The sequence below is a fragment of the Pan troglodytes genome, chromosome 18, assembly GCF_028858775.2.
Source record: "Pan troglodytes isolate AG18354 chromosome 18, NHGRI_mPanTro3-v2.0_pri, whole genome shotgun sequence".
NCBI lineage: Eukaryota > Metazoa > Chordata > Mammalia > Primates > Hominidae > Pan > Pan troglodytes.
In genome coordinates, this window is record NC_072416.2 from 80,158,275 (window position 1) to 80,177,421 (window position 19,147).

General features: G+C 44.4%; 1 protein-coding gene across 3 annotated transcripts; it reads right to left on the bottom strand.

Moving 5' to 3' along the window:
- Positions 1-2,265: 2,265 nt before the first annotated feature.
- On the bottom strand, positions 2,266-16,250 carry SDR42E1 (short chain dehydrogenase/reductase family 42E, member 1). 3 transcript variants are annotated; one of them, XM_054668496.2, is made up of 5 exons: positions 16,017-16,163; positions 15,269-15,359; positions 12,280-12,505; positions 5,408-5,501; positions 2,266-4,841 (listed from the first exon to the last, which is right to left on the bottom strand). In XM_054668496.2, the coding sequence occupies exons 4-5, from the start codon at positions 5,473-5,475 to the stop codon at positions 3,728-3,730; spliced, it is 1,182 nt and encodes a 393-aa protein (XP_054524471.1). In that variant the 5' UTR covers positions 5,476-5,501; positions 12,280-12,505; positions 15,269-15,359; positions 16,017-16,163; the 3' UTR covers positions 2,266-3,727. The 3 variants fall into 3 exon arrangements, with proteins under 3 accessions (XP_054524471.1, XP_001148161.1, XP_523439.2); XM_001148161.7 differs by lacking the exon at positions 15,269-15,359 and having other exon boundaries at positions 16,017-16,250; XM_523439.7 differs by lacking the exons at positions 12,280-12,505; positions 15,269-15,359 and having other exon boundaries at positions 16,017-16,165.
- Between the last annotated feature and the right edge of the window lie 2,897 nt (positions 16,251-19,147).

The following is a 19,147-nucleotide window of genomic DNA, read 5'->3' on the forward strand; positions in this document are numbered from 1 at the left end:
GCGTCTCCTGACCACAGAAGGGAAGGGGAGCTCCCTTTCAGGAAATAGACTAAGTCTTTTAAAGTGGTGAGTTTTCAGCTGAGATGTGGAGGGAGCACAAATCACTTGGCCCACATTCCTCCCCCATTCCCTGACCTCCTTATAGCATTAATACTCCACCAGATCATATAGACAATGACTTCCCTTACTTACTAGACCTCATCTAATCTTGACTTAGTTACGACAGTTCTAGTGTAGGTTGGCTATTTTCCCCAGTCTCCAAAAGATTAGAAACAGTGAGTTATCTGTGTGCTAGAAAAGAGTGTTCATCCATAGCAGATAGGAAAACAGCATTCATTGGACAAATACTTATTGAACTCCTGCACTGGGCCGGGCATTAGGAGTATAGCTGTAAGCAAGACAAAGTTCCCACCCTCATAGAGCTAACAGGCATTAAACAAATAACCGTACAAATGTTTACAGTTATGAGCAACGCTATAAAAGAAAGGCAGGAAGCTATGACAGGCCTGTAGCATCATTTGTAGCAGGAGGACCAATCTTAAATTGCTGGGATCAGGGAAGGCCTCTAGAAGGAGACTTAACAAGAGACACGAAATAAACATTATTCAGGCCAAAAGGAGGAGCAGGGAGCCTGAGAAGCTTGGAGCCCAGGAACCTACAAAAGGTCAGTGTAACTGGGGCAGAGAAGGCAGAATAATGTGAGATGAAGTTAGAGAGATAGGCAAGGGGCTAGTTCAGACAAGGCCTCTTGGTCACGTTAAAGATTCTCAACCTAAGGAAAGTTTTCAGCAGAGAAGTGACAAAAGATTTGCACCTTTATAGACTCTCTTGGCTAGGCATGTGGAGAATGGACTGAAGGAAGGAGGGTGTGGATATGGGTGGAAGAGCAAATGGGCTACTATTGGAATCTATGGGAGAGAAGGTACACCTATACCTTGGGCAGTTTTAAGGCATGATTACAAGTCAAAATCAACTGGCTTAAACATGGGTTAGGTGTGTCAAGTTTAGGAGACGGCAGGGGTCAGGGATTATCCCAGATCTCTGGGATGGGAAATTCAGCAGGTAGTGGAGATATTTACTAAGGAAGGGAGCCCTGTAAGAATTTGGGGTGGGAGAGGATTATGAATTCCACTTTGGCTACACTGGCTGACAGGTGCATGTGGGACATCCACGTGGAGTTGCAGAAGTACTTAGATATGACTCTGGAGCCCAGGAGTGGTCTGGAACTGTACATCTAGTAGTACATATTTGGGCTGGGAGATGGAAATGGAGGCCATGGGCTTAGGTGAGCTCACCTAGGGAGAAAATATGGTATTAGAACAGGGCCAAGGAATGAGCACTGAGAAAATCTACCATTTCAAGCTGGAGTGGGAGACAGTAACAGAATTGGGGAGATATGGAAGCAGGAATGTGGTAGCCAGGTTCCACGCTGGCCTCCAATGACACCACCTCCTGGTATTCGTATCCTTGTGTAGTCTCCTCCCACACTGAATACGGCTAACCTGTGTAAACACACGAGACTGTGGAAACGACAGTGCATGGCTTGTGGCTGTGAGCATAAAATCTTTTTAAGATCACAGAAAGGCCTGATGTGGCACCCCAGAGAGCTGTTCAGACAGTAAGGCTTCTAAGAAGCACAGCGTATTGTCCCTTGGCAGTCTGAGCTGAAGCTCACAGTGGAGGACTTACCTCAGAGATTTGTGGGTGTGGCTTTTGTGAGTGAACTGCAATAAGACTCAGCTGACACATTCAAAATAATGTTCCCAGTACCACTGCCAGCTTGAATGGAAAGGGATATAGTGCAAAATGTTAACACAGCCGTTGGGCCCCTAAAATCCTTCTGGCAGGAAGCAGGCAGAGAAAGCTTTGTAGCTGGAAATGTGGGCAACGTTTCATGGAAAAGGAAGGATGACTCATATGGGGCCAAGAGCTCAGCCTCCAAGATCGCCTTTGACCATCTCCGTCTTCTGGTATAATACGGAAATACCTTTGTGTATTTCCTTCCCCTACTGAATAGGATTGACCTGCATAACCAATATACTGTGGAATGACACTGTGACATTTGAGGCCAAGTCATAAAGGACAATGCAGCTTCCACCCTGCTGTCTTGGATGACCTGCTCTGGGGATGAGGACATTCAAGCAGTTCTAGAACAATACATGGCAGGTGCTCATATGCGTTAACCCCAGGCTAATGCAAAAGCTTCTTTATGACAGAAAAGACTCAAAACACGTTTTCCTAAAAACAATCACTACCATCACCTCATACTGATGTTGCAATTTATATTAAAAGTACTTTCACTACATCTTGCTTTATGCTCCCAGTGAACCCTATGGGGTGGGTGGGGTTATAGAAAGGGCAAATGCAGTCAGTCCCAGCTCCCAAGTGAGGAAGCTAAGTTCTAAAGGGCTTCTGTTCCTTGGTTAAGGCCACACACGATATTCATGGTGTTGGTATTCTGACATCAAGTTCAGAGCTTTTCTGAAAATATCCAGGCAGCATTCCACAGGGATTGCTCATCTATCTGTATTTTACAGATACTCTCAAGAGTAACTCTAGCAGAACTTTCCACAGTAATGTGTCCCCCTTGTAATGTTCCCATACTATCCTTTCTGTAGCTGGAGCCATGGACAGACATGTACTCTGTCTTCTTTCCACTTGGGTTCCTATGCAACAGTGTAACTGGATCATCTGTAACAGTTTGTGGGTGGCCAGACAGTGCTGCCATTGTTCAATACATTCCTCATTGGAAGCTGTCTTCAGAGAGCCAATCTTCTTCCCAGTAAGAAAACCCATCTATGAGTTTAGAGCTCTGCTTCATTTTTAAACTAAAAATGGCATCAGCTTGATTGACTCCCTTAATCATCAGATTTTTAGTTGCTTCGTTTTGGCCTTCTTAGAGGCCTAAACTTTACAAATAGAGTATATCCAAATACACTTGTTGCAGGCTCTGAGGGCACACCCAAAGACATTGCAGAAAGTCCAGTAGCAATAGCCCTCTAAAGAGAACACTGAGGAAGAAAGCCCTCATAAGGAATGTACCATGACAATTCTGATAAAAAGAATGGCTATGTGTGTTGAGGAGCACTTTGTATGCTTGAATTTAATCCTCAAAAGAATCCTATGAGGTAGAATAAAGGCCTAAACATCAAACATTACCATGTGTTCACATAGGCATAATGCCCTGATATCACAAAGGGCAAAAGTTAACACCTAAAACGTACCCTGTGAATAGCTAATGCCTCTCCAGCAATAGCCACCATCCCCTCGAGGATTGCTCTGTTAGGGATCTGGGCCAATTTGGTGTTTTTCACACGCATTCAACCCTGATAGTGTTTTGCCATTCCCACATCAGTCAGAGGTTTTAGGTAGATGCAGACTGCATAAAATGGAAATAAGTATATCTTGCCCTCTAAGAAATTCAAGATGGGCATCTCCAACTCAACTAAGCCTACTTCTATGGCTCCAAACTGACTTCTATTGTACCCACCTAAAACAGAACGACATAACAAATCAAATTTCAAACTAATCTCTGCTTCTGCTTTTTCATTCCCATCTGGATTAGTGCAAGGAAATAAGACATAAAGATTCAATCCAAGAACCTATTCTTAAGTAACAATTTGAAGAGCCAATGTCTGGCACCAGATATCACTGTACACATTTTAAAACCCATGTTTCTTGAGAACCATCTCAGCCAACTGTGATCACCTTATTTCTGGCCCCTCCTTCACAGTGACAGAATCACAGAAGAAGGCAGCCACATGAGAACTGCTATAATCAGGAGGAAGACCAATAGCCCATCCCAAACAAAACACTCCGAGTCACGACTTCCAGAACTTCTGCCATGACCATGGGCTTTAAACCATTCCACTGCTTCCTGGAGGTCAAATGGCTGAGCCTTATAACCTAGCTCTTTCTTGGCTTTCTCTAAGCTAAAATAATGTGTGACACCAGTTTTGTAAACTTCAGTGCGAGTGAGGAAGGGCTGGAAGTTGTAGAGTCGACCCAAAATGAAGTGAACCATCTCTGTTAGAAAAGCAAAGCAGTAGACCAAGGTCAATGGCAGGCGAGTAGATGGGAATGTGTAGCCCAGGCCCTCAACCAGAGGCCGGAAGAACTCAAAGTTGTTCACGGGTCTGCCATCTGAGATGAAGTAGGGCTGCCCAGAGGCAATATGGCCCTTGTCAGCTCTCAGGGCTTCTGAGGCCAGAATGTGAGCCTGCACCAAGTTATCCACGTGGACAAACTCAACCAGGCTCCTGGGGTCCCCGTAGACAAACTTGAACAGACCCTTCTCGATGTAGCTGACTATTCTGGGAAGGTGTCTTTGTTCTCCAGGCCCATAGATGCCAGCTGGCCTCAGAGCGCAGGTTCTTAAGACACCATCGCCTCTGTCCAGGGGTGTAGCATTCGCCTCCAGCACCTTCTGCTCTGCAATTGACTTTGTCCGAGAGTAGTGATCAGGGTGGAGGTGAAGAGGCAGGTAGGGCAGAGATTCATCCCCATTTCTGATAACTTGACCTCCAAAGATGACATTGAAAGTGCTGGTGTAAACTAACCTGGGCACACTTCTCCTTTGGCAAACCTGGAGGATGTTGTCTGTGCCCCTGACGTTGACTTCTTCGATCAGGTTTCGATTGAGTTGCTCCCGCCCTGACATACCATAAGAGGCAATATGGAACACACAAGTGACGTCTGCATCCTGGAAGGCTTTCTCTACATCAGACAGGTGGCGGATGTCTCCTTGTATAAACTTGATTCCTTCTGGAATGGTTTGAGCAGGGCTGCTGATGTCAAACAGAATCACATGGACTCCCTTTTGGTTCAGGGCACAGCCCAGGCTGAAATAAGAAACAGTAAAAGTTGAATCAAGTCACTCTTAAGCTGTGCCTAGGGGAAGTGTATAAAGTAATTTAACAGTCAAGGTGGGGCGGATCCAAGTCTTCTTGGCTCATCCTGAGCCCCTCACTATGCATGTTCCTTGGTGCAAGCCTCGCTTCTTCAAATTTTCAAAAGTGAGAATCCTCTCATCTACTTAAATTACAAAGAGAGAGGCTTTATCTTCAAAGAATGGTGGCATTTTTCCCCCTTGGTTCTAGGACCCACTATCTATTCTTTGGAATATTTGTGAATAATAACATAACTGTGAAAGAACAGCTATGATTTAAAATTGTTTTTGGTGATGTGAATAGTCACCCCTCCCAATTTAATGGCTTTATAAATAATTTTTCTTTAAGTGAAATATACCTGTAGTTCTCAGCTGCAATGTCTGAGCAGTGGGCAACACAGATCATTTGTGGTTTGACATTACACAAACAAGTAAAAGTCTGCTCTGTTGTCAGAGTTGAAAGCTTCTGGCAACTACCAGTAAAATAATTCCATGTGTATATTTTATAGATACACTCACCGAAAACCAAAATAGCCACTTCCTCCTGTAATGAGGACAGTTTCCTTTTGAGATCTTTTGGGGTCCATATGTGGCAGTCAAAAGATAACTGGACCTGAAGAAAGAAGTATGCATCACTGTTACTGATCCAAATGCAAACGTCATTCTCCCTAATTTTGACCTAACAAAAACAAAAAGTCAATACGCTGTAGTAGAATGAAAAGGTAAGGCCTGGGTGTAGTCACAGCTGTGTCATTTAGCTACTTTCCCTTCAGTTCCTGGGCTTCAAATTTCTCCCGATGTAACATGGGGACAGTAATACCTGCTCTGCCCACCTGAAAAGGTTAATGTGGAGGTTAAATAAGAGAATGTACTTGGCAGTGCTTTGAGAGCCACAAAAAACGTTTCGAACATAAGGCATTATTGTAAATTCTTGAAAATGATTAGAGCCTTTTTGAAAATAATTGATTCAAATTTGGTAGGAAGAGGCATTTCCCCCCCATGCATCAGAAAATTAGAGAGCACTCTAAAGGAAGCTCCCAACATCTTTTCTTTAAAATTTCGCACTGCAGCATGGTTTAATACTGCTTTATTAACCCTATACTTAAAAAATATGTATATGGGGAAAAACTCCTTTATGTAGCAAACTATGCCCCACCTCCCCCACCGCAAATCTTGCAAGTACTTAAAGTACAAGTGCTCAGTGCCTTTGGGGATCCCACTTCTCTGTCCCTCTTCTTCTGTGGCCCTCCCCGCATTTCTTTCAAGGCTCCAAGGCCCCCTTCTCCCAAAAACAAAACTAAATAAGCAAAAATGAAGACACCCAACTCCTTCCATGTGGGAGGGAGAGAGGCCAGGCACGGTGGCTCACACCTGTAATCCCAGCACTTTGGGAGGCCGAGGCAGGCGGATCATGAGGTCAGGAGATCGAGACCATCCTGACTAACACGGTGAAACCCCGTCTCTACTAAAAATACAAAAAATTAGCCGGGCGTGGTGGCGGGCACCTGTAGTCCCAGCTACTCGGGAGGCTGAGGCAGAAGAATGGCGTGAACCCAGGAGGCGGAGCTGGCAATGAGCGGAGATCGCGCCACTGCACTCTAGCCTGGGCGACAGAGCAAGACTCCATCTCAAAAAAAAAAAAAAAAAAAAAAACCACAGGAAGCACACAGGTCCTCAAAGGCACTGGGCGCGTACACACACACACACACACACACACACACACACACACACACGTGTGCTCAAGTCAACAGAGACACTCAGAGGTGTGGTTAGGCATGAAGACTGCAAGCAATCAAGAGCCCTACCATTTCTCTTTCCCAGCCAGGCACCCACGACTGCAGCCACTGCACCACAAAAGTAGACTTCAACATGGAAGAGTGTGGAGACAGGAGGGAAGCGGGAGCAGCAGAGGTTAGGGCTATGCAGGATGAAGAGCTTGTATGGCAGAGAGGCTATGAGTGTGAAGTCAGTGTACATGCACAAAGAAAGAAAAAATATGGGGGACAGGAATACACAGTGAAGACGTCTCGCCTCCGCCCTTAAATGGTTATGTGATCTTGGCCAAGACATTTCTCTAGACTTAACTTTTCTCTTCTGTCTGGTTGTGTGTTGTGCTATGTTACAGGAATGCTAAAGTTTCTAAAAAGGCAGCATGGTACAGTGGAAATAATAACAACAAACACATACCTAGTGCTTACTACTAGGGCCAGGCAGCATGCTAAGTGCTTTATGTGTATGTTAGCCATTTAATCCTTTTAATAATCTTACTAGGAAAGTACTATTAGATCCTGTTTTTCAGCTGAGAATTACCACAGAGACAGTAAATAAACTTGCCCAAGCTTACCTGGATTCACACCCGATGGCAGTTTGGCCCCAGGAGACCGCACTCTTAACCACTAAAACACAGTCTTAAATGAAAAGAGAATGGACTTTGGGGTCCACTTACCAGCTGTGTGATTTTGGACTGTGTGTTTACCACATGTGTTAAACACTCTGAACCTGCTGCTTCATCTAAAAGTGGAGCTGATAATAAGCCTGCCTGAAGACTGCATGGGATAATGTGCAAAAAATGTCCAACAAAACACCTGACACCGTATGGGCACTCCACAGATGTCATTCCTTGAGCTGCCCTTTTTTCACACTCCAGAGTTTAGAGATCCAACTATTTTATTACATTTCCACATGACATGACTACATCTCTCAAAAGCACAGGGTTACAAAGAGTTTTGTAAGTTCTTCTGAATACCTGTGTGAGTGTATAAGACTGCCAATGAAGCGAATCAGATCACTTATGCAGAATCAGTCAGTGTGACAAGTGAAGACAAGGTTCAGCGAGTGACTGTCTCAGTGGTTTGAGGGTATGGAGAAGAGTGAGAAATACTAGGGAAACTGAGCAAAATGGGGCAGAGGATGGCTGATGAGTTCCCAGGGTTCCATTAAGCAACTGCCACGGTTGTGCTTTCAAGAAAATTCATGAAGAATGAATGTGCCAGCACTCCCTCAATGTACCTAACAGTGACCTTGTGATTCTATTGTTTTCTGAGTGCAGAACACTCCCATTTGGATTTAGAGTAGTCATAAAACCAAATGCAGTCAATTCTGTTCTTTAGTGTACTCACAACCCTTCATGATGAACGCTATTTCCCAACACAGTAGACATCAGTTACTGATATATCAATACAGACTTCCCACGTTCACCTCCATGACCTGGTCACAATTTCCCACTCTTCTGCTACTGGCACTCCGTGGTCCAACCGTACAGACTTTCCTTATCTTGAAGATGCTGAGCTCATTAGTGCCTCCTGTTCTCACTTCAGTGTGACACATCGTGTACTAGGTCCTTTTCTGGAAGCTTCTTTCTCAATATTTAGGTCTGCTGACAAGTCTTCAGAGAGACTTCTCTGATCACCCTAGCTAACACAGATGCCTGTACCCTAAATGTTGCTTCGTTTTCTCTATGGAACATTTTGCTATCTATCTAAAACTATTTACTTTTTATTATTGATCTCCTTCCCACAGAATGTTAAGTTCTATGAGAACTGAGGTCTTCTGCCTTCTGGGGTGTCCCTACTAGAATCCAGAACATAGTAGATGCTCAATAAATATTTGTTGAATCTATGGATTATTCTGAACACCCTAAAATATATCCAATTCAGTAAAATTGTGATGGGCACAAATTACCCAGGGCTCTGCAGTGTCTAAGAGCTGCTGTTCTGCAAGACATTAATACTGCCATTTTAACAATAACATGTCTCCTAAAAAGTGCCAGGTTATGAAATGAAAGATACAAACCCAAACGAGACAGAGGTCCTGCTTTCCAGAGCTTACAAATAAGAAAGAGGCTTCTACAGATACCAAAAGGAAAAGGCAAAAAAGATGAAAATAAGGTTACTGTTATAATGTTGGTATAAACAAAGTGTGGTGGGAAACCAAGGTGAGGGGTGGGGAGACTGATTCTGACAGGGCACATCAGGAAGAGATCATGGGAAAGTGAGCTTTAGCGCTACAGGGCCCATGGGAGGAACTAGGTAGGCCGAAAGGAGGGTTATCACAGGTGGGGGTGCACCACGAATAAATGGATCAGATGCAGGGAAGGCTGTGCTGGGCAGCTAACATGGTGAATCCGCCATGGCTGGTGTGCAAACTGAAGCATGGAGCTGATGCTTGAGGGTGAAAAGACAGCCTGGGGTGAGCCTGGAGACAGGCTTCTGTCCCCTTCCATAAAGTTTGAATCCCATTCTTTTTTTTTCTTTGAGACAAGGTCTCACTCTGTTGCCCAGGCTAGAGTGCAGAGGTGTGACCACGGCTCACTGCAACCTTGATTTCCTGGCCTCAAGCGATCCTCCTACCTCAGCATCCTGAGTAGCTGGGACTACAGGCGTGTGCCATGATGGCTGGCTAATTGAATTCCATTCTGCAGACAACACAAGCCTTTGTAGGTTTACAGCAATGAACTGTTGGGGCCACCTTGGTACTTGTGAAAGAGAAGGCTTCCCCTGGAGGAGGAAACGGGCCAGGGTCCAGGTAAGGGAGATGTGGCTCTAGACTAGTGGGCTACCAGTGAGGACAAAAGGCCAGTGTGCTCAGGTGAAATCAGGGTGAGGGCTGGTGAACAACTGCAGGAGGTGGCAGCGTGCTGCACCCAGGTGATGTTTTGAGGAAAGTGATGTCATTAATTGAAACAGTAAGTTTTGGAAATGTTCTTGTCTGGTCGAAAGTTTTGACAAACAGGATGCCAGATAACAATTTACGATCTTCTTAATATCTCTGTAAGAATTCCACCATAAGGAATTCTGAAAATGGACAAGGCCTTCAAAAGCCCAATTAAAACATTCCAACGGAAATACCTATCTTTAATTAGTCTTTGGTTTTAAAATTACACATTCCAGTCCAGTCACAAGACCATAGGTCAATCATGGTTCATGTGCACATTAATGAAGTAAGGAACATACAACTTCGGATTATTAATGCTTCAGAAACCTGCCAGGCCTAGTGATGCTACTCCATTACCTTCCAACTAGTTTCAGAATGATCTGAGGCAAAAACTTGTATAACTGACCTGATCAGGGGGGTCAGAAGAGAAAGATAAGGAAAAATTAATAACTTAACAAGATAAACAGCAAGGAAAAAGCTTATCCACCAGGCCAGTAAAGCCTTCACAGGATGGTAGCCATCTGCTGCACTGCTGGGAGCCGCCTCCTCCCTTCCTGATCCCCAACATTGATAAGCACAGAAAAATCTCAGCAAACGCATTTTGCAGACCTGCCCCCACCCAAAATTCTCATGAATCCTAAGCCAGAAGGGAGAAAAGAGAATATACAGTTGTTCTTCAACCAGCTGCCTAATTTTCATCTACTCTGTGGCTTCTGTTTTATTAATTAGTTTCTGTCTGATTCCTTCTAGGGCTGGGCACTCAGACCTGCCTTTATAATGGCAAGTGCTTGAAGGTCCTTCCAAAATGTGGCTTTGTTCAGTAATTGCTCTCCCGTGGTGGGGAGGGTTACATCTGACCTGAGCAGTCATTTTAGTGGATACAGGTTAAAGTTAAGCACATGATCAAGAAATAAAAAAAAAAACAACTTAATTACGAACAGTAAAAAAAAAATTAAATTTAAAATCCACCTGACCTCTTGAGAATACTAAGGTAAAGCAAGGGTAATAATGTTGACATCTCAAGGGAAGTTATGAGAAAAAACTAATAAAAGATGACTGGGAGTACTTTACATTTTAAAAGACCTAATTAAATGCTAAAGATCAGAAATAAGAACCTTTGATTACGCACACAGTTCCTTCATCCCTATGAGTTCAAGATGACTGTGCTACTTGCCCTCTGGTATCATAATGCAATATAGATATATGGGTGTCATTAGCATTTCACCAATAGAAAGTATGGAACAGCGAGAATTTAAGACTGTTACCATAAAAATAAAAAAACTGTATTTACTTTAAGAGAGATAAAAAATATCTCCAAGTACTATAACCCCATGATAACGTGTTTTAAATCACTGTACAAGTGCTGACCAGAGGTAAAAGGTACCTGTATTCTTATTATATTGAGATCTGGCAAATATATTGATGCTAGAGGGCTTACGAAATGGTGCTGTTCAAATTCCATGCATGATCTGAAAATTATCTACTTGTGTTTAATACAAGGAAGTCAAAACAATAAAAATAAATATGCAGTTAGAGGGATAAGGAAAAGAATTCTGATACAGATAAAAGAGATGTGACATATAAAATTCAAAAGGGGCTGGGTGCAGTGGCTCACGCCTGTAATTCCAGCACTTTGGAAGGCTGAGGTGGGTGGATCACTTGAGGTAGGAGTTTGAGACCAGCTGGGCCAACATGGTGAAACCCTGTCTCTACTAAAAACAGAAAAAATTAGCCAGGCGTGGTGATGCACACCTGTAATCTCAGCTACTCAGAAGGTTGAGGCAGGAGAATTGCTTGAACCTGGGAGATGGAGGTTGCAGTGAGTGGAGACTGCACCACTATACTCCAGTCTAGGCGACAGAGGGAGATTCCATCTCAAAACAAAAACAAAAACAAAAACAAAAAACAAAAAACCAAAAGGCCAAACACACCTGGGAAGAAAATTACCTAAGGGCATAGAGTTAAGTGAAAACCAGTATACTCGTAATAGATATGGGTATTTATGCAGGGTTTTGAATGTAACTAGGTAGCAGGACAGCTGTCTGTAATTCAGGGTCATCACCTGAGGTGTTTCAAATCTTGTTCGGCTACCTAAACTTCTGCCTAGATACTTGTGGCACAAGTGCCTTGCAATTCCTCACAATGCTGATGACAAAGAAATGAAATAATTTTGTAACTGGTATTTCCCATCCGTTTCCCAAGCTACAGTATAAATGCCATGTGAGCACAGACTGGCAATATCTGTAGGGACAAGGAATATCTAGCAGATTGTAGACCCAGTAAATATAAATGGGGTGAACATTTTGCAAGCTCTTCAAATGCCTCTTTCTGTCCTATCTGCAAGGAGTACTACACTTGTACTTTCTTCTTCACTAGGTCAGCAGTTTGCCACGTCTATAAATTGAAGTAATACCAAGTAATTGAATTAATATCTAGTAATTGAAGTAATATCAACTGCCACTTATTAAGCACTTACTCTGTGCCAGGCATTGTGCAATACTCTGTCTGTGAATTATTTCACAACCCTCTCAGATGAGTACTAATTTGTTAATTCCATTTTACAGATGAGAAAACTGAAGCTCAGAGACACAAAGTGCCTAACTCCAAGTCCTACAGCTAGCAAATGGTAGAGCAGGGATCTGTACCAATAACCCAGGTGCATCTGACTCTACAGTTCATCTTAACGCAGCAGCACTTGAGGCTGTGCAGAGCCCCTACCTGAAGTGCTGGGTACTGACCTGAGTCCTGTGAGGGCTTTCACTGTTAACACATTCTGCAACCTCATTGTGGTTCCTGCAGTTCCCAGAGAAAATGAATGGAGGTGGCCCATCTTCTCCCATGTGGCACAGGTAGCACTGATGAAGGGTTAAGACTCCCAGTTTGGAAATCTGGGCATTAGACTTGGCTCTTCCACCAATTCCCTGTGTGACCTAGGCAATTCACTGAACCTCTGTTTCCTCCTCCCTAAAATAAAAACAGCAACAACCATGGCTACACTTATTATTTATTATGGGTTAGGCAGTGATATGGTTTGGCCGTGTCTCCACCCAAGTCTCCTGTTGAATTGTAGCTCCCATAAATCCCACGTGTCCTGGAGGGACCCGGTAGGAGGTAATTGAATCATGGGGGTGGGTCTTTCCTGTGCTATTCTCATGATAGTAAGTCCCGCAAGATCTGATGGTTTTATAAAAGAAAATTCCCCTACACAAACTCTCTTGCCAGCCACCATGTAAGACGTGACTTTGCTCTTCCTTTGCCTTCTGCCATGATTATGAGGCCTCCCCAGCCATGTGGAACTGTGAGTCCATTAAACTACTTTCCATTATAAATTACCCAGTCTTGGGAATGTCTTTATTAGCAGTATGAGAATGGACTAATACAGTAAATTGGTACTGGGTAGTGGGGTGCTACTGTAAAGATATCTGAAAATGTGGAAGTGACTTTGGAACTGGTTTACAGGCAAAGCCTGCAACAGTTTGGAGGGCTCAGAAGAAGACAGGAAGATGTGGGAAAGTTTGGAACTTCCTAGAGACTTGTTGAATGGCTTTGACCAAAATGCTGACAGTGATATAGACAATAAAGTCCAGGCTGAGGTGGTCTCAGAGATGAGGAACTTGTTGGGAACTGGAGCAAAAGTGACTCGTTATGTTTTAGCAAAGAGACTGATGGCATTTTGTCCTTGCCCTAGAGATCTGTGTAACTCAAAGCTTCAGAGAGATGATTTAGGGTATCTGGGGTAAGAAATTTCTAAGCTGCAAAGCATTCAAGAGGAAGCAGAGTGTAAGTTTGAAAAATTTGCAGCCTAATGATACAATAGAAAAGAAAAACCCATTTTCTGGGGAGAAATTCAAGCTGGCTGCAGAAATTTGCCTAAGTAACAAGGAGCCAAATGCGAATCATCAAGACAATGGGGAAAATGTCTCCAGGGCATGTCAGAGACCTTCTTGGCAGTCCCTCCTGTCACAGGCCCAGAAGTCTAGGAGGCAAAAATGGTTTCCTGGGCTGGGTCCAGGGTCCCCCTGCTCTATGCAGCCTAGGGACTTGGTGCTCTGCATCCCAGCTGCTCCAGCTGTGGCTAAAACGGGCCAAGGTACAGCTCAAACTGTGGCTTCAGAGGATGCAAGCCCCAAGCCTTGGAAACTTCCATGAGGTGTTAAGCCTGTGGGTACACAGAAGTCAAGAACTGAGTTTTGGAAACCTCTCCCTAAGTTTCAGATGTATGGAAACTCCTGGATGTCCAGGCAGAAGTTGGCTGCAGAGGTGGGGCCTTCATGGAGAACCATTGCTAGAGCAGCATGGAAGGGAAATGTGGGGTTGGAACCACCCCACAGAGTCCCCACTGGGACACTGCCTAGTGGAGCTGTGAGAAGAGAGCTACCATCCTCCAGACCCCAGAACGGTAGATCCACCAACAGCTTGCACCGTGCACCTAGAAAAGCAGCAGACACTAAATGCCAGCCCTGGAAGCAGCCAAAAATGGGGCTGTACCCTGCAAAACCACAGGGGTGGAGCTGCCCAAGACTATGGGAACCCACCTCTTGCATCAGTGTGACCTGGATATGGGACATGGAGTCAAAGGAGGTCATTTTGGAGCTTCAAGATTTGACTGCCCTGCTGGATTTTAGACTTGCATGGGGCCTGTAGCCCTTTCGTTTTGGCCAATTTCTCCCTTTTGGAATGAGTGTATTTACCCAATACCTGTACCCCCATTGTATCTAGGAAGTAACTAACTTGCTTTTGATTTTACAGGCTTATAGGTGGAAGGGGCTTGCCTTGCCTCAGATGAGACTTTGGAGTGTGGACTTTTGAGTTAATGCTAAAATGAGTTAAGACTTTGTGGGACTGTTGGGAAGGCATGATTGGTTTTGAAATGTGAGGGCATGAGATTTGGGAGGGGCCAGGGGCGGAATGATATGGTTTGGCTGTGTCTCCACCCAAATCTCACCTTGAATTGTAGATCCCATAATTACCACATGTCATGGGAGAGACCCAGTGGGAGGTAATTGAATCACGGGGGTGGGTTTTTCCCATGCCGTTCTCTTGAAAGTGAATAAGTCTCACAAGATCTGATGGTTTTATAAAGGGGAGTTCCCCTACACAAGCTCTCTTGCCTGCCACCATATAAGACGTAAGATGTGACTTTGCTCCTCTTTTGCCTTCTGCCATGATTATGAGGCTTCCCCAGCCATGTGGAACTGTGAGTCTATCAAACCTCTTTCCTTTATAAATTACCCAGTCTTGGGTATGTCTTTATTAGCAGCATGAGAATGGATTAATACAGGCAGTTTAAAGGTTTAGCATTTAAGCCTCAGGACAATCTTCTGAAGTTGTTACTAGTATTATCATCAGCTTTCAGAAATGAGGAAAATAGATCAGAGGTTAAGAACCTTGCCCACAAATTATGCAGGTCATAAGGGGTTGGGCAGGGTTCAGGGCTTGAAGCCGGGTCTGTATGACTCTTAACCACTACATGTAATGCCGCACAGTAAGGCTGGGACAATACAGATTCACTTAGGTCATTATCTTATCACTGTGAAAGGAAAATAAATCTTGGGGTCCCAAGATCACTAAGCTAAAGGGAAAAGTCAAGCTGAGAACTGCTTAGGGCAAACCTGCCTCCCATTCTATGCATATATCTCTGCTCACTGAAATAAAGGCATATCTGATTGCTTCCTTTGGAGAGGCTAATCAAACTCAAAATAATGCAACCATTTGTCTCTTACCTACCTATGACCTGGAAGCTCCCCGTTTCGAGTTGTCCCGCCTTTCCAGGCCGAAAAAAATGTTCATCTTACATCTGTTTTTGTCTCATGTCTCCCTAAAATGTAGAAAACGAAACTGGGCTCTGACCACCTTAAGAATACATCGTCAGGACCGCCTGAGGCTGTGTCATGGGTACATGTCTTCAACCTTGGCAAAATAAACTTTCTAAATGAACTGAGACCCGTCTCAGATTTTCAGGGCTCACTCCACCTCCACAATTTCTGTCACATCTGATTCATCTGGTATTATGACTAGCCTATAAGGTTTTGTTTAAACCTACTTACCTTTTCCCAACAAATACATGCAGTTTAAATGGGAACCTGTCACTGCCACTTTTAAGTAGGAAACCAGAACCAAGTCATAAAGAGGAGGTAATCGTTCTCCCAAAGTGTGCAGAAAATCAAAGACAGGAATCAAGTATAGCCAGCCACCTGTGGAAAGTTCGGAGCTTGGGGCCCCGATGTCCTTAAAAACAAAAAATGCGGAGGGCCAGTGTTTGAGGCCTTGGCGACATTCTAGAAAGCCAAGCTGCGCCCGGTCCCCTGGGATCAGGAAGACATCTGAAAGGGGATACTCCTTCCCGCCACCCTGCTCAGTCATTCACCACCGTCCCCCACCCCCGGGACCGCCACCTGTCGCGTTCCAGGCCGAGGCGGCCCAGGGTCCCCGCGGAAGGGCGGCGGCCCCCCAACCCCAGCCCAGGCCCACTCACAGCTGCAGGAACAAGGGCGCGGCAGACGGCTACAGCAGGCAGAGAGCCCCACGCCTCCTAGCTACCCATCGCCACAGCTGGGGCGCCGAAGCCGTCGGACCTGCCTCCTGGAGCCACTTCCGGGCCTCTCTAGGAAGACTGGAGGTCTCGGCGTCTCTATGACGCGCAGGTGTCTCCTTCACCTTCACCGGCGTTGAGGTAGCAGGAGGTTCGCTTCATGAATTCCCCCACGTTCCCTGGCTGTGCGTTCCGCCGTGGCGGGAACCCTTTTAGGGTCACGTCTTCCCCCACGTCCCCTGTCTGTGCGTTCCGCCGTGGTGGGAACCCTGTTAGGGCCACGTCAACTGCTCTTCCCACCTCCAGTGTCTGCTTTTAGACTTTCACCTCCATCTTTGTTTATCCCCAAGGCCAAGACCAGTGCCTGATAAATAGGCACTCAGGTCAGCATTGCTTGGGTGGATGGATGACGGAAAAGGCTCTATAGGGAGGCAGAATATTCACTCTCCATGTATCTCTTTAAGTTTCTATTATCTCTGAGTTTCCATATCTATGTGTGCCCATAGGTTTTCCTGTGTCCCTAATTTTCCTTATTTCTCTTTGTTCTGGTCGCCAAGCAGGCAATGATGCCAAGACTAATCTTTGTTGCTGAAGGAACCAAGGAATGCAGAAAGGAAAGTTGGCATCCTCACTCAAAGGTCTCCTTTTGAGGCCCATCTTTTGTCTCCTCATCATGAGTGTGGTTCTGTGGATGGTTGCAGACTGTACACGTGTATGGACATGCGTCCTGGAATGGACCCCTGGCTGGGGAGGATTTCATTTTAGTGTCTTGGAGGATGGAAGTTTTGACTTCATGTGGTGCTCTTGCCGATAGATCTGGTACCAAAGGCAGACTCAGAGAGGTTCATATCAATTGCATGATTTACTGCTCAGTTTTCACTAAGCACACACAGTCACAAGGACAAAGCTCAAGTCCTAGGATATAAAAATTAATGAAGGCCAGGTGAAGAAATCAAGAAGTGCCAGTCCCTGGCACTGGCCTCTCTCATAGGATGCTCTGGCTTTCCTGCCTGTCTTGTCCTCACCTATTACGCAGGCATAAGTCACAGGAGACTTCTTGTGCTAAGCAGTCTTAAAGAACAGCTTTGCAGTGGCTGCTTAGGATACATAAAAATTAGAAGAGAAGAGGAAGGGTATTCAGGGGGCTGAGAGACCAGCTATATGCTCTTGAGGCCAGCAGCTAAGGAAGAAAAGACCCACCGAGGATGCAGTAAAGAAGATAGACTTCCTTTGGGGAATTACAGGATCCTCTGAGGGATACCCAGATTTAGAGTGCGTGGATAAACATGAGAAATGGTGAATTTAAATGTTAATATTCTTGTGCCACCAAGGACTCTTTTAAAATATAATCAGGCGTGTTTTAAAGGAAAATTACAAACTCTATAATTGCTTCCTTAGCTTCCATCATAATTTAGTGAGTTGATTTTATAAAGGTCTGACCAAGAGATCTAAGATAGAAACGACTGGAGAAAGAAATTAACTTCAATGTGAGTTTGTATATCAGTGTTTGTTTAGTATTGTCTTCCCCCAATAATATATCCAGGCAGTGGATGCATCTCAGAAAGATCAGTTTGCTGTCACAATTACTCACAGGTGTGCAGTATTTTATTTCTCACTCCAATCACAGTCCAATTCAGTCTGCAGGGAAGGGGAAGAGTGCTGTGCTCCACATAATCACTCAGGGACCCAGGCTTCCCCCATTTGTTATGCCATCATGTTCAACTCTTGGCTGTCAAGGTCACTACAGAAGAGGAAGTAAGAGCTTGGCTTTCCCCAACACTTTCACTTAAAGTCTCCTGCATCCCCTTGAAATTCTTCAATCTCTTCACAGCACTTAGCTCATCTGAAATTATCTTGCATTTTGCTATAATGAAAGCTCCGTGAGTGCAGAGACCTGCTTGATTGATTGGTGTATCTCCACTACCTACTATAGTGTCTGGCATAGAGACAGAATTTTTTTTTTTTTTTTTTTACTGGTGAATGAATCAGCAAATGAATATATGTCACATTTCTGGTTGTCCCTGTTCAAAATCCCAGGCTTGCAAACGACACCTTCTTTTGGCCCAGCTTGGATCAGAAATCACCTCTACCATTGTCAGCTGTGGCAAAAGGACACAAGAACTGCTATAAACTGTGGTCATTTCTAAAGAACGGAAATTATTGTGAGCTTGGTAGGCACATGAGAACTTTGCTATCCAAAAGTGTGGATCAGTAACATCAGCATCACCTGAGAGCTTATTAGAAATGTTGGGTCTTGGATCCCATTCTAGGCTTAATAAATACAAATCTGTATTCAGCAAAATCCCTAGGTAATTCCTATGTATAGTAAAGGCTGATAAGCACTGCCCTACTATGACTTAGTAGTAGTAGCACTACAACTCTCTGAGGTGGGTAAGAGAAACCTTGTAATAGTTCCACACTGCATCTGGAAATCAGGTGAGTTTAAGTGACTTACCCAAGGTCACAGAACTAGTAAATGACAGAGCTGTGATTAAAAGCCAAGGCTTCTGGCCGGGTGCGGTGGCTCACGCCTGTAATCCCAGCACTTTGGGAGGCTGAGGCAGGCGGATCACGAGGTCAGGAGATCAAGACCATCCTGGCTAACACAGTGAAACCCTGTCTCTACTAAACATACAAAAAATTAGCTGGGTGAGGTGGTGGGCACCTGTAGTCCCAGCTACTTGGGAGGCTGAGGCAGGAGAATGGCGTGAACCCAGGAGGTGGAGCTTGCAGTGAGCCGAGATCATGCCACTGCACTCCAGCCTGGGCGACAGAGTGAGACTCTGTCTCAAAAAAAAAAAAAAAGCCAAGGCTTCTGACTCCCATATCCTCCACATTCCATCTATTTCACCATGCAGCTGTCTTTCCTAGATAAACCTATTTTCTTTCACTAATAAAAAAAATATAAAGGGGAATAGACAGAAAAAAATTGAGCTATATTTAAACAGTGGTTAATGGCTTCAATAATTGATTTTAGAAAAGAAAACAAGCATTTATCACATGCGGTACATTTCATAAAATGGTTTTCCTCATTACATATTAAAGAACTCTCCAAGTAACATAATATTTATATT

What these genes read in the sequence shown, in the direction of transcription:
- SDR42E1 (XM_001148161.7), bottom strand. Translation starts at nt 5,475, where the DNA reads ATGGACCCCAAAAGATCTCAAAAGGAAACTGTCCTCATTACAGGAGGA. An exon ending in AGTGGCTATTTTGGTTTTCG is followed by an intron (nt 4,842 to 5,407) that starts GTGAGTGTATCT and finishes TTCTTATTTCAG; the next exon opens with CCTGGGCTGTGCCCTGAACC.